General features: G+C 37.9%; 1 protein-coding gene across 1 annotated transcript; it reads left to right on the forward strand.

Moving 5' to 3' along the window:
- The first annotated feature begins 6,091 nt into the window (after positions 1-6,091).
- LOC101302357 lies at positions 6,092-10,050 on the forward strand. Its single transcript, XM_004299060.1, has 7 exons — positions 6,092-6,180; positions 6,264-6,471; positions 7,547-7,623; positions 7,839-7,893; positions 8,461-8,548; positions 8,630-8,699; positions 9,049-10,050. Exons 2-7 carry the CDS (start codon positions 6,273-6,275, stop codon positions 9,487-9,489), a joined length of 930 nt encoding a protein of 309 aa, XP_004299108.1. The 5' UTR covers positions 6,092-6,180; positions 6,264-6,272; the 3' UTR covers positions 9,490-10,050.
- Positions 10,051-14,007: the final 3,957 nt, after the last annotated feature.

Consider the following 14,007-nt stretch of genomic DNA (forward strand, 5'->3'; position numbering starts at 1 on the left):
AATCTACACAATAGGCCAACAAACTTGCAAATCATACTCTTGGGACTAAACATGAATTGTGTACAGCTTTGTTAATAAACGTCTTAGGCTAGTTTAATTATATATATACTGGTTGTTTCGATGCGTGATTCAAGTTGGTTTTACCGTTTTAGCATGCAGTATATACAAGTATTGAAACACAAAGCTGTATATAACAGACCAATGCACATTTAAAGAAAATAGCAAGAACATGCATTCAAATCATGAAACTGTATTCAAATTTGTATTTACTTAAGAGACCTACGAAAAAAGAGGCTATTTCGCATGCTTTCAAATTGAAATCATATCAGGTAAGGTCAATTGATTCATGCATCTTTCTCATATATACATGCTTCTTGTGCATGACTGTAGATTAATATGGCATACATCGATCAAGCTTAAACAGAGAAACAAGTGCTCCTTTCTCAATTTTGAGTAAAGAAAGTTCGAACGCGAGTTTCCTTACTAGAAAATTTGTCGTATATACATAAATTTTGCAACCAAGTCGATCTATACCTAAACCCTAAATAATACAGTAGACTAAAAGAAGAAGAAAAAAAGCTAGATCAATACGTACCTGTTGTTTGCTGTGAATCTTATTTAGTTCCAACTAGCTATTTCGTTGAAAATATATATAAGAGCTTAGAGAAGGATGAACTTCGTGTTTGTTCTTGTACGTGCTTCTTTTTGTCTTCTGCTCGTTTCTTCTTCTTCTTCAATAGTTAGAGTAGGATTCTACAGATTTTAATTTTCTCTTTAAATTTAATGAAAAGAGTTTGACTTTTTGATTTTGTTTTTGTTTTGTAATTATAATATTTTATGAAAATTATAGAGTGTCATGTCGTATGCCACGTCACCTTTATGTGTGTTGATATCATCCCCTTAATTAATCTACACCGTTGAATATTTTAAAATCTAAAGGCTGAAAATGTGTGTCAAAGTTTGTGTAAAAATTGATGTCCCCCGATCCGGACCCAAATGATAAATGGTTGAAAAAAACAACGAAAAAGAAGATGGAGGTTCAAGAATTTGAGATAGGTTACACAAAATATTAATAAGGGCAATTAAGACTTTTGGTCACAAACCAGTGGTCATTTATCAAAGATTTCAGAAAATTTGGTTAAAAATCAATTTAAGATCCTTAAACAGGTCATTATTCAAAATTTCTCCCTAATCATGTATGTCACGTTTGATAATCCTTGTTTATATATTTTCAGGGCGCTCCGATACAAAATGATGGCGTGAGTTGTGGTTATTATGTTATGCGCTACATGAAAGAAATTTTGGAGGACAACGACCTTGACCTTGATAAAAAGGTACTGCAATTTCAAAGTTATATCCCTACTTGCTTATTAATGTTGTTTTGACATCGGTGTTTCAAGTTTAATGAACTAGCTATTGGGATCAACATCTTTATGTAAAAAATTGCATGATGAGATTATGAACCTAAAACCTTGTATTTACTGGTCTCTTCTCATTCCATTTGATAGATGGATCACTGAATAGTTACACTTTCTATAGTGCCGACACTAATTCTTATTCTTGTATTTTTTATTACAATGGAATGGATGAATTGATAATTGTATTTTCTGATGATACACTGGAAAACTCAATATGCTGCATTGTTTTCTTGTTGCAGTGGGGAACCAAAGCTGGTCTGACTTACACTACCCAACAACTTGACGTGGTCCGAGGGGAATGGGCTAAGTATGTGCTGCAGTTTCCGAATAACTAATATCAGACTGTGATAGGTTCGCCTAAATTTAGGAACTGATATTCTGTATTTTGGATGGTGTTAAACACTTAAGTGCTCAATCCTTTTCTGTCGGTCTGATGCCAACTAGCTATAGCTAGGTTGCTATGTTGAACAACTCTATTGATGTCAACATAGTTTTCTTTTGTTTAAGGGCAGTGTGTTGTACTTGGAGATGGATACAAGTTAGCTAGCTACATTTCTATGTTTTGTTTAAGGCAGTGTATGTTGTACTTAGAAATGGCTACAACTTGACTAGCTAGCTACCTATTTGATTTTCTATATATATGACCATATGAACAATACTTTTGTAGCCAATCAGACGAGACAAGCAATCAAACGATATTCATAAATATGTCATCTTGATCTACATCAAACGTCATAAATTAACTCAGTTCTTCATACAGACTTCAGAAAAGTGTAGTGCCACAGAGCATCAAACGACATATATCGAATCAAAACACTACATTAAAATGTCATCTAATAACTATTATATTAAATTTGCTATCTATTAACCTACAGAAAACTGAGGTCCAAAACTCGTAACACTACATAAAAGGATAAAAATATGTTGACATATATCACCTAACTCGACATATATATGTAAAGTCAAGCAAAATCACAAGACAAACTTTTATAACTCTTCCGTCGCTCGACACTTAAATGTGGTCTGTACACAATGGCACGACAAAAGTCTTGACAAACCTCTACTATTCTTCTTTCAAACGACAAATATATGTGGTTAGACAAGATATTATGGCTAGAGAAGTTAAACATTTGTGGTCTCAAGACAAGTCAAACGACAAGTAATTGTTGTTGGACTCTAGATGATATAGCGCCTAGTAGTTTGACAATATGAGACGACATATAGTTGTCATTAAAAGTCTCATAGTACAACATATCTTTGTTTTATTTGTCGTTGAACGTTATATCAGTCGACATTTATCTATAGTATGAATAAATATAAGAGGACGTAAACATCATTAATTTCTTCCTTATTTTGGCTTCAGTCGACATTTATATGTTGTATGTAATCCATTAACACGACATATTTTTCTAAAACCTTCCAGATTCAGCTTCTTCCAAACGACATAAGATATGTCGTCTGAACAGATATCAGACGACGGTGGAAAACTATCGTCTGAGGTCAATCACACGACACAGCCTCAGACGATATAAAAAAAACTGTCAGACGACAGACCTGGACTGTCGTCTGATGAATATTTTGGCATAGTGTATGATGTTGGAACGAATTGTTTATTCTTGAAGTTGGCTGTAAGGATGTATCGAGGCTTTTGGAATAAGTTAAGTTGAACCCTATATGTTACTATCCATTATAATAGCTGGTATTTTAGGTAGGGAGGTGAGTGAGAATTTATGTCCACTACCAGTTACTCCTAACGATCGAAGTTTTGATATATTATATAAATAATTTTTTATCAAAAAAGAAAAAGTAAAAAAAGAAGAAAGACGGTATGAAATTGGTACCTAGATATTCATTTCTATTGAAGAAAATAATAATTTAAAGGGAATGTGCATGCATACTGCCCTCCCAAACAAGATTGTGTTGATAGGCTGGTGTGGCATTACAACAAATGTGGGAGATATTCAGTTAAATCAGGGTATTGGATGGCGGATTTTGAAGAAGAAGAATAGAAGGGGGTCAAATCAAGAAGTAGAGCCGGTAATGGCTGTGCATGATGGATGGAAGAGACTTTAGGGACTGAATTTACCCAACAAGGTTAAGAAAGGTTAAGGTCTTTTTATAGAGAGCATGTAATGAATTTTTACCTTGTGGGACTGAACTAAGGCGAAGACAAATAGGGTAGGGTGATAAGTGTTTGGTGTGTTGTAGCCGGGATGAAACAGTGTTTCATGTCATATGGGAATGTTCTTGGGCACGAAAGGTTTGGCAACAGACCTTTCTTAGGGAAGTCTGTAAGGTTTGGAGGGAGAAGGATATGTTTGGGTTGTTCTTACATGTTCAATAGCTAGAGGTATGGAGGTGGAATGGTTTGGTGTTATTGCGTGGCATCTTTGGCAGGAAAGAAATAGGAAGGTTCATGGAGGCCAAGCTTTATTGGTGGAAGGTTTTAATTCTAAAGTTGTGGCTTGGTGGGAGGTGTTTGAGAAAGTGCATTGCAAAGAGGAGGAGAGTAGTAATGAGGGAAGGAAGGCTTAGCGTCACAATGTGGATGGCAAGAGGGGTAGAGAGGTGGCATGGAGGAGACATGAACATGGAGTAGTGAAACTAAATATTGATGGAATGTTGGATCACCAAAATGGAGTCTTTGGAACTGGTGCTATTTGCAAGAATGAGAATGGTGATTGTCTTGGTGTATTAGCTGCGCCTAGAACAAGTTTTCTAAGTCCTCATTCCTGTGAGTTCCTTGCTCTGGTTAACATACTTCACTTCTGTACCCAAGCTGGATTTGCAAGGGTTGAGGTGGAAAGTGATTCGCAACAAGTGATTGTGGCTCTGGATTCTTCCCAAGAGAACCTCAGCGTGGATGGTGCACTTGTGAAGGAGGCGAATTTTCTGATGAGGTGTTTTGAGTCGTGTCGCTAGACCTATGCACCAAGAGAGGCTAACAAAACAGTGCACACGATAGCAAGGAAAGCGTTGGAGCTTGAATTCCCTACTTACTGGTGGCAGATCATTCTAGATTAGTTAATTCATATAGTTGTTGCTGAGTGATTTTCTTATTTGTTAGTGGAGTGTGGTACTCTTCCCATTTGGTGGATGGGTTTAAGGAGACAACTATTAACTCCTTGATGTAATTCTTATTCCAAGCAATAAAATTTGCTTTTTGATCAAAAATTAAAAAACAAGAAATCATGCCTCGTTCAAAAATAAAATTAAGTTGTTGAGCTATACATTAAAAATTCGGGTGCCTTTCAGTAATCACATTCATGCCTCAATTACATTGATAATTAAGTTGTTGATGAGTAGTATCACATTGTATTTGATTTATTATCTGGCTTGTCCCTCCTAACTAGCAAAGGAATAACTAGCAACTCCATATATAATATGATTACTGTTCTCAATATTCAAAATATATAAAGGACCACTTGCACCTCCATTTTGGGTTGCTGCTTGGTTCATTCTAAAGGCTAATTTGTAAATCACATCCAACTTCTCTTGTCTTTGCAATAGGAAAAGAATAGTCTCTTTCTCCTTTTTCTCTCAACAATGAAATTGCAACAAAGCTTTTTATGTAAGGTCATATTAGATTGTTGTGTCAATGTCCCTTCTCAGTTGCTGTTGTGGGATATGCAAAGTGGGGAAAGAAAGTGAAAAACCCCACCATAATTGGAAAATCTGGAACACATTTTTGTCTGAAAGCTCATTCGCTAACTTGGTATTGACCCAAAAATATGTGCAAGGCAGACACCCTAATTTTCCAGTCAATAATTGTTGGATACAAAAGTGCCATGGAGAACAGGGCAGGGGTCCGGACCTGTCCTTGTGACAATTCTAATCCCATGCTTAATTGCAAGTGATCAAACTTACCCTTAACTGCTCAAGAAAAACGAGTTTGGCGTTTGGTGTGATGGGCAATGGGATTATGGGAGTGGGTGGCTGGGCGTTGACTGTTGTGTAAAGGGCAGCTCTTCTCTGGTTTATGTAAATCTCTCATTTCTGCAGGGTTCTTCTTTGTCTTAATCTAAATTTTATGTAATTCATTTGTGATATTTAGTTTGTTAATCGATTGCACGAATTTGATTACATGTATTACTATGATATGCATCCTTATTTTAGAATTATATTAGATCGCTTAGTTGATGATAAAAAAAAACAAGCCGATGTATGTTGAACAAAATCTCTAACACTATATTTTGAGTCAGCTTTTAATTTCTTTCAAATCTCAAACACTGTATGCCATTTAAAACTTGCTTTCGAATTCTCAAAGTCAATTATAGTTGCATCGTATCTCCGGCACCATATATAATTTCGTTATAAGCCTCCGAATTCTCAAAAAGTCGATTCTGGTTGCTTCATGGTTCCATCAAACTTCTAAGCAAGTTTTTCTTCTCTAATCTAGGATTGTAGAACTTAAACCAAAAAAAAGGACACAACTTTCACATGCCCTGCCAAAGCCAGAGGACACTCCACACGTTCCAATGGTTCCCATCTCTCTGATTAGCCGTTTTCAGAGAACAGAACAGTAAAAAAAGAGAAAAAAGGAAACTAAAATATACACAAAGAAAGCAGTGAGACAGAGACGCAACAAGACATCGCTGTCTAAGCTAGAAAACTGAGCTCATCTCAGCTCACCCTCGCATGCCTTGGTTCTACTCATCACAATATTCTTTCTCCTCCACACTCAAAGCTCTCTCACACCCTTTTCTTCTTCTTCTTCCTCCTCTCCTCTGCAACTCTCGGGGCTCCTTGCCCCGAATCCGAGGTACCCATTTCATCTAATGTTTGTGACTCATTTATTTTCCATAACTTTTTGAACAACTTTTGGTGGGTTTTATGTTAAGGAAGCTTGAGAGAATGTACTCTGCTATGCATTCTCTGCCTTTGGATGGGGGTGTTTGTGGGCATGGAGAGTTTAGTGGATCGTTGGATGGTACGAACTTGCCGGGTGATGCTTGCTTGGTTCTGACTACGGATCCAAAGCCGCGGCTGAGGTGGACGGCGGAGCTCCATGAGAGGTTTGTGGACGCTGTCACTCAGCTTGGTGGCCCTGACAGTGAGTATTGTGTTTCTTCTTTACTTGCTTTAAAAGTCTTGGTTTTCTTATAGTGTTGCTACTGAATTGAATGTGCAGCTTTTATGGGGTTTTTGTTGTTGTTATGAATTTTTGTCCTTTTTAAGGATTATGTGGTGATTTGGTGCTATTAATGTGGTTCACTGTTTTTGGGGTTTGTTTTTGTGGTTGTAAACATTTAATGTGGGGAAATCTCTTTCTTTTTTGTCTTGTATGTTTAATCTTTTTGGATATTACTTCCTCAGTAATGATTTATATTTTATGGGGTGGTCTTTATCCTTCTTGTTGGTTTGGTTGGGGGTTGAGGTTGCAATCATACTGTTGAAAACTGACTGAGTTATCAACGGTCATACTCATTGTAATCATGATTATGAGTCATAAAACTCACAATGCCTTTGTGAATTTTGGGGTTGGATCCATTGGGTTTAGGGAAGAGAAAGAGATACAACACAGAGACTTACCCGGTTAGACAAACTTGCCTGCATCAATGGGGGAGGAAAGCTAAAACATTACTCTAAAAAAAAGTAGAAGGATTTCCTAGGACTTTAAACCACATCTATAGATATACCCCACGCCTTCATCATGATTGCTCTTCTCTTGTAACTTGTTCCCCTTATTATCCTGCACTACATACACACACACACAACTTAACACGGGCTCGAGGAAAAACCATTGAACCAGTAAGGAGGGAGCAGGATATTTTCTATCTGAAGACTCAAATTAGGAAGCATTGAACATTATATGAATCAAGTTTACAAATTTAGTGAGGCCCTCCCTGACTAGAAGCTTAGTCATCAATGTCTCATTTGATTTAGGTAAGGAGGTGGACCGCAACTTCAAAGGTATTTTTGATGTCAGAGTTCATCTTATATTCAGGCTTATACTCTTGTTTCACTGTTTTGAGCAACACCAATCTGTATAGGCTGGAGTCCTCATCTTTCCCATTTATTTATCCTTAGTGGTTAGTCAGCAGTGTATACTAGAATAACTTGCTTTCTAAATCTGAACTTTTGACTGGTGATCCTGACATCTGGTTCCATCTATGGATGCATTGCAGAAGCGACACCTAAGACCATTATGAGAACAATGGGAGTAAAAGGCCTTACCCTTTATCACTTGAAATCACACCTTCAGGTCTGTTTCTCTTTCCGATAATTTATTTCGTTATAAATAGATTTCATATTTTCAAGTGAGTAGGGAGGGAGGGAACTGGTCTTTAAGATATAAAGGATTCAATAAACTTCCTCTGTTACATTTCTCTTCTTAGCTACATTAATAGTTTCTTTCCCTGATTTTACTTTAAATTTGTATTCTTTAACTAACAATATGTTCTTGATCTATGCTTGCAGAAATATCGACTGGGAAAGCAATCGTTCAAAGAATCAACTGAAAATTCAAAGGATGGTATTAGCCCTGAGCACTTTGAAACAATAAAATGTGTGTTCACTATATTATTAACTACTACTTGAAGATCTAAATTAAAAGGAAGGAAAATCACAAACTTGAAAGACCCAACATAAAGATCCCATTTTTGTTTTGACCCTTTCCATTGTTTATTTACACACTGAGCTTTATTAGGATTTAGGGCATTAAAAAGAATGTACTGTGTCCAGCTGACTGCCTTTTTGTATCCTTGTTTCTGCTATCTCTTGACATCTTGCATCTTCTCTCTTTGCCACTGGGTATTTTGGTTGATGTACTTTCAAGGCTTGAAACTTCTAAATCAGTTACTTGAAGTGGAACCACTTCTTTTAAGTTGGCATGGCGATTGTTGTGTAAACATTAGATATTATGTTTATACTAATATCATATTTCTGGCATCTTGTGGTCAGAATGACATGTTTCTGGGGATTATTAGCAGCTATAGCTGTCTAATGATCTTATTGCTTAATGTGTGTTTTGTGTAGGAGATGATCCTAGTGGGAAATTGTGGCTAATGTAATACTTATTAGTTATATAAATAATGTGTAGTTGGGATTGCAGCATCTTGCATTGCTGAATGTCAGGACACTGGGTCTTCGGCAACCTCATCAAGAGTGATTGCACAAGATTTGAATGAGTATGTGATCTTTCCGATATCACTCCTAATGCTTAGTTGTTTTTATTTTTTATTTTCATATAACGGTGGTTCTTTAAACAGTGGCTTCCAGGTTACTGAGGCATTGCGTGTACAAATGGAAGTGCAAAGAAGACTGCATGAGCAGCTGGAGGTTAGTTTTGTTTGTCTTGTTTATCTAGTAATTTGCAGCTCATGAATTTTTGCATTACCACAAAGAGCTTGAGAAATTGTATAACTATGAGTTTTTTACCAATTACTTACAGTTACAACATCCAGATTTTCCTAGTGAGAAAACATTTCATAGTCAAGTAGTCAACCCAGCAAGATAATTATGTATTGGTCATTTGACCTATATGCTTATAAGCTAATCCATTTTTGTGAAATCTTCTAGTAAAATGCTCTTTGCTCTGCTGTTAATTCTAGTTCCTCCCAAAGTGGTTCTTGATGCAATATACTTTTAAGCAGCAAATTCTTATGGCTACACTTTAACTTGTAAGCAGGTGCAGCGTCGCCTTCAACTTCGAATTGAAGCACAGGGAAAGTACCTACAGTCCATACTTGAGAAAGCTTGTAAGGCTCTGAATGACCAGGCTGCAACTGCTGCTGGACTTGAAGCTGCTAAGGAAGAACTCTCTGAACTTGCTATTAAGGTTTCCAGCGACTGTCAAGGAATGACTCCACTTGATACCATAAAAATGCCATCCTTGTCTGAAATTGCTGCAGCAATAGAGAACAAAAGTGTCCCAAATATACTGGCTCGCATGGGCAACTGCTCTGTTGATAGCTGCTTGACATCAACTGGAAGCCCTGGTTCTCCAATGGGTATGAGTTCACTGGCTGTGAAGAAAAGGCAAAGGCCCTTCTTTGGAAATGGAGAATCGTTGCCCTTAGACGGCAACATGAGGCAAGAAGTAGAATGGATGATGAACAATATTGGATGAAAACCTCGATTCTTTAGAATTTGAGATCCCCTTTCCGTACAACTTTTTTGTACCAGTTGTCTAGTTAATCTAAACACATATCTTTTGTAACACCCATCAGTGTTCTGTATATTGGTAAGCAGACTGTTTGTAGTGTGGGGATCCCCTTTACTTTCATACCGTTGCCGTGGGGTTTGGAACAGCAGAACCAGCTCAAATTTTTGTTGTTGTCATCCTATTGCAATTATCAGTAATTACTTTTATGAGCATCAAAGCCGAGATGTATGGAGTGCTGATGACATGATATACAGAAAAATCATTTCAACCCAGTAATCTCGTAGAAACTGAAGTTAACAAAAAGTAGCAGAAATGGTGCCACTGCACTTGGGAAGGGGGATGCTTAAACAAAATCATAGTGTACCTGGAGATAATTCAACCATGAAAACTAGCTTACAAATTCAGCTGGGTAACATGTCTGCACTTCACAAACTTTACTGTTTTGAAGATACTGACTTCATTATAATTGTTGTGCAGAGTGCAGACACTGACTTCAAATATGTATATCTGTTTGATTAATTCATTAATGTATATATTCTACAGGACCAAAACCGTATAAATAGTATAAACTGCAATCATCAAAGGAAACTCCGGACATTAAAAACATATAGCAGATAGCAAACACAGAGGTTATGTTTTAGATCTAGTCATATATTTGCAGGTACCTAATGATATGATGTGCCCTTGATATCTATTAGATTTGATCATATATACCTAATGATTGGAAACCTCCTCAAATATGTGGGATTGAGAGTCAATAATGCTTGATCTGCAATCAAAATATTTAACTAACAGCAGCACCCTAAGCTTTTCATCCTCAATGCAGGAAATATTAATATGGACACAGCAACAGTAGAATTAATTCAATTACTATTGATCCAGACTCCGGACAAAGGATTACCAGACCCAAATGATAGTGGTCTCTGTAAACACTAACCCCTTAATTGTTGTCAAAAGAGGGACACTGGTAGCCATAGGGGAATGCTGATACCTATTCTGGTAAGTCAGAAATAGGTAGCATTAAGGACAGTAAAGATAGGCTAAATTTTGCTAGATTCCACTAGCAATAAACCCCTGGGAAAACGAGTTCCACATATCAGGACTTAGGAATCTATTGATGAAAAAAGACTTAGGAACCTACATAATTCGAGATGCTAGTTTTATCTAACTACATCTATTTATGTTTCATGTACAAATCTGATTAAGAAAAGCCACAAAAACTGACAATTTAGAAAGAACCACTGCAATTAGTAAGTAGAACTTTCAAATACAAAGCATAATTTGATTACAACAATCTATGAATAACTGATAAATCCGGAAAGAACCATTGTTATTATTAGATTACTAGAAAGCATAACTTACATGGCAATAGCTAAATCAAGACTTACATTGTAATGGAGAGCACAATAGAGTCCATTATCACAAACAAGCTAAAGTCTCCATTAATGGAAAAATAGCATCCTCTTGAATACAAGGATTATGACCCAAAGCTAGAAAATGTTCCTCATCGGCTAACTCAACAGATGTCTTGAAGGTCTTATTCACAAGATTATAAGATATGACCTTACCAGGGAAGTGCAACAAAAGATCATCGAATTCTAATTATTGGGAGGTTCCCTCCTCCTGAGAAAGGCCCAAGATAACAAAAGCGTTCCAATCCTGTCCAGGAAGAGCTGCGACTAGCAGATTAAGATCAACATAATACTTGACAAGCCAGGCAGAGTAGTCCCTCTCCATCTCCAAGATCTCAAATCGAGTGCTGCAATGCTCATAAGTCTCAATGAAATACAAACAGCCACCGCTCACCCCAAAATGTCTATGAAACAATCTTGGCCATCCAGTGGGAAATATACCAAAATCCTTTACCGAAGTGTTTTGGACAAACAAGGGAACAGGAAGATTGGCAGCGGCGAGTCGCAATTGTTCTTCACATATGTCAAAGTAGTGTACAACATCATCCTCATCTCTCATCCATCTGCCTGATGCATCATCACCTATCCTTCCCCGCCAATGGAATCCAGCATCCGCACTATCTCTAATCCAATGAATTGCGCCATTGCAGTATAAGGCCCTGCTCGTCCACCCAAAATGCTTCAAGTCAGGAGTGTCGAGATGCTTCCACTCCCCATCATAAGAATGACTATTGAAGCTAGTCACGAAGCTAGTCACGCAGACCACCTTGTAATGAGGTGATTTGGAAGGATCAAAAGCCAAACCATAACTTGAATTAAAAGCAAATTTGTTGACGCTAGGAGAAATGGTTGGTGGTTGGATTGACGAGGTATACGGGATAATGCTTTCTTCGTACCATAATAACACAGATAGGAATATGGCAGAGGAAGAGACCATTGCAGGACTGAAGAATCCTCAAGTGGGATCCATCAGGGACAGAATTGTTAAGGGTTTTGAAGGGATTCCACCCAGGTGGGATTTCCAGAGGGATGGATTTGAAGGAGTCGTCTTGGGTTTTGCTATAGAAGAAAGCTGAGATTTTGGGGTTGGGGTTTCGGGGGGTGTGGCGGCAACGGAACTCGGGGTCGGAGATGAGAGAGAGCCAGTGCTTGGAGAAGCATTGTAAGCGGATCAGAGATAGAGCCGGCACCCTTACAAGAATCTGCTTGAGGAGTTCTTCGATATCCGCTACGATTTCTGCTGAAGATGATGAATTATAGGGTTTTTTGGTTTCCATTCTCAACTCACTCAACTCAAAACAGAACACGATTTGGAAAAGAATCAATTTTCAAAATATATTATTCATCTCACGTCGGAGTATATCATTCTGTAGAAAATCACGTGAACGTTCTCTCCAAGGATTTAAAATACAAATAAATTCACTTGTGTTATTGCTAAACAAATAAAGATAATTTTTAACAATCAAGGACAATCTTTTCTATACATGTCATGTGTCCTGGTTTAATTTACCAAACTAACCCTATACTAATTAAATATATTTTTAGAAGAAAAAAGTCTCTCATTTTGAGATTTTTTAGTAAATAGAATACAGTTGCATGTTTTCAATAATTTAGTATAATATAGTAGCAGTTAATTCTAGTAGAAGTAGTAGCAGTGGATTAACATCGCAGTAGAAGTAGTAGCAGGGGTTAACATCTCAGTAGAAGTAGTAGCAGCATGGGTTAACGACCCAGTAGTAGCACAAGTATGCTTGGACAATTCTCTAATTCTGCTACTGCTTGAAGACTAAGACAATGAAGGAGTCATAAGAGAGGGCGAAAGCTTTGCTACTGCTACTAATAGCAACATGAATCAACATCTTGTAATAGCAGCACACAACAACATCACACGCAGTAGTTCCCTTTCAAAAAAAACATCACACGCAGTAGCAACACATATCAACAACACACACAGTAGCAACATGCAATTCAAAAAAAAACATCACATGCAGTAGCAGCACATATCAACAACACACACAGTAGCAACACATATCAACAACACACACAGTAGCAACATGCAATGGCAACACACAACAACAGCACACACAGTAGCAGCAACATGAATCAACAACTTGCAGTAACATCACACGTAGCAGCAGCACACACAGTAGCAACACACATCAACAACAACAACAACATGCAGTGGCAGCACACAACAACAGCACACTCAGTAGCAACCCAGAGCAGCACACAACAACACACAATAACAACATACGCAGTAGCAGCACACAACAACACACACAGTAACAACACACATCAACACGCAGTAACAACACACAATAGAACACAGCAACATCACACACAATAGCAATACACAGCAGCATGCAGTAGCAGCACATAGCAGAATGCAGTAGCAACACACGGCAGCACGCAGTAGCAGCACACAGCAGCATGAAGTAGCAGCACAACAGCACGAAGTAGCAGCACATAGCAGAATGCAGTAGCAGCACATAGCAGAATGCAGTAGCAGCAACAAGCAGTAGTAGCACACAACAGTAGCACATAGCAGAATGCAGTAGCAGCACGCAGCAGCAACAACAAGCAATAGCAGCACACAACAACACGCAATAGCAACACATAGCAGAATGCAATAACAACACACAGCAGAATGCAATAGCAGCAACAAGCAGTAGCAGCACAAATTAGCTACAAATGATCAATTTTTGCTGTCAAATTCAAAGCTATGAGTTTTAATTCCAATGAGTCTTTGAGTAAACCAAGTTGTAGAGATCAAAGAAGAATTAAAGTCAGATTCGGTGAAGCTTCTTTCATTCTTCATCTCCTCCTCTCTTCCTTGCCTCCTGGCGATTTCAACGCCAACAGATCTGGTCTGATTCATTGAAGCCTTGATCACCATTCATCCTTTCATTCTTCGGCTTCTCCTCTCTTCCTCGCCTCCTTGCAATTTCGATGCCGTAGATCTGATTTGAGTGGTGACCGGCGAGGCCCGGAGTCCAGGTCTGTTGAACATGGTCGTCAGAGAGAGAGAGAGAGAGAGAGAGAGAGAGAGAGAGAGAGAGAGAGAGAGAGA

This window comes from Fragaria vesca, linkage group LG5, assembly GCF_000184155.1.
Source record: "Fragaria vesca subsp. vesca linkage group LG5, FraVesHawaii_1.0, whole genome shotgun sequence".
Lineage (NCBI taxonomy): Eukaryota > Viridiplantae > Streptophyta > Magnoliopsida > Rosales > Rosaceae > Fragaria > Fragaria vesca.

Coding starts and splice junctions, on each gene's coding strand:
- LOC101302357 (XM_004299060.1), top strand. CDS start 6,273: ATGTACTCTGCTATGCATTCTCTGCCTTTGGATGGGGGTGTTTGTGGG. Junction 7,894..8,460: donor AACTGAAAATTCAAAGGATG/GTATTAGCCCTG, acceptor AATAATGTGTAG/TTGGGATTGCAGCATCTTGC. Junction 8,549..8,629: donor ATTGCACAAGATTTGAATGA/GTATGTGATCTT, acceptor TTCTTTAAACAG/TGGCTTCCAGGTTACTGAGG.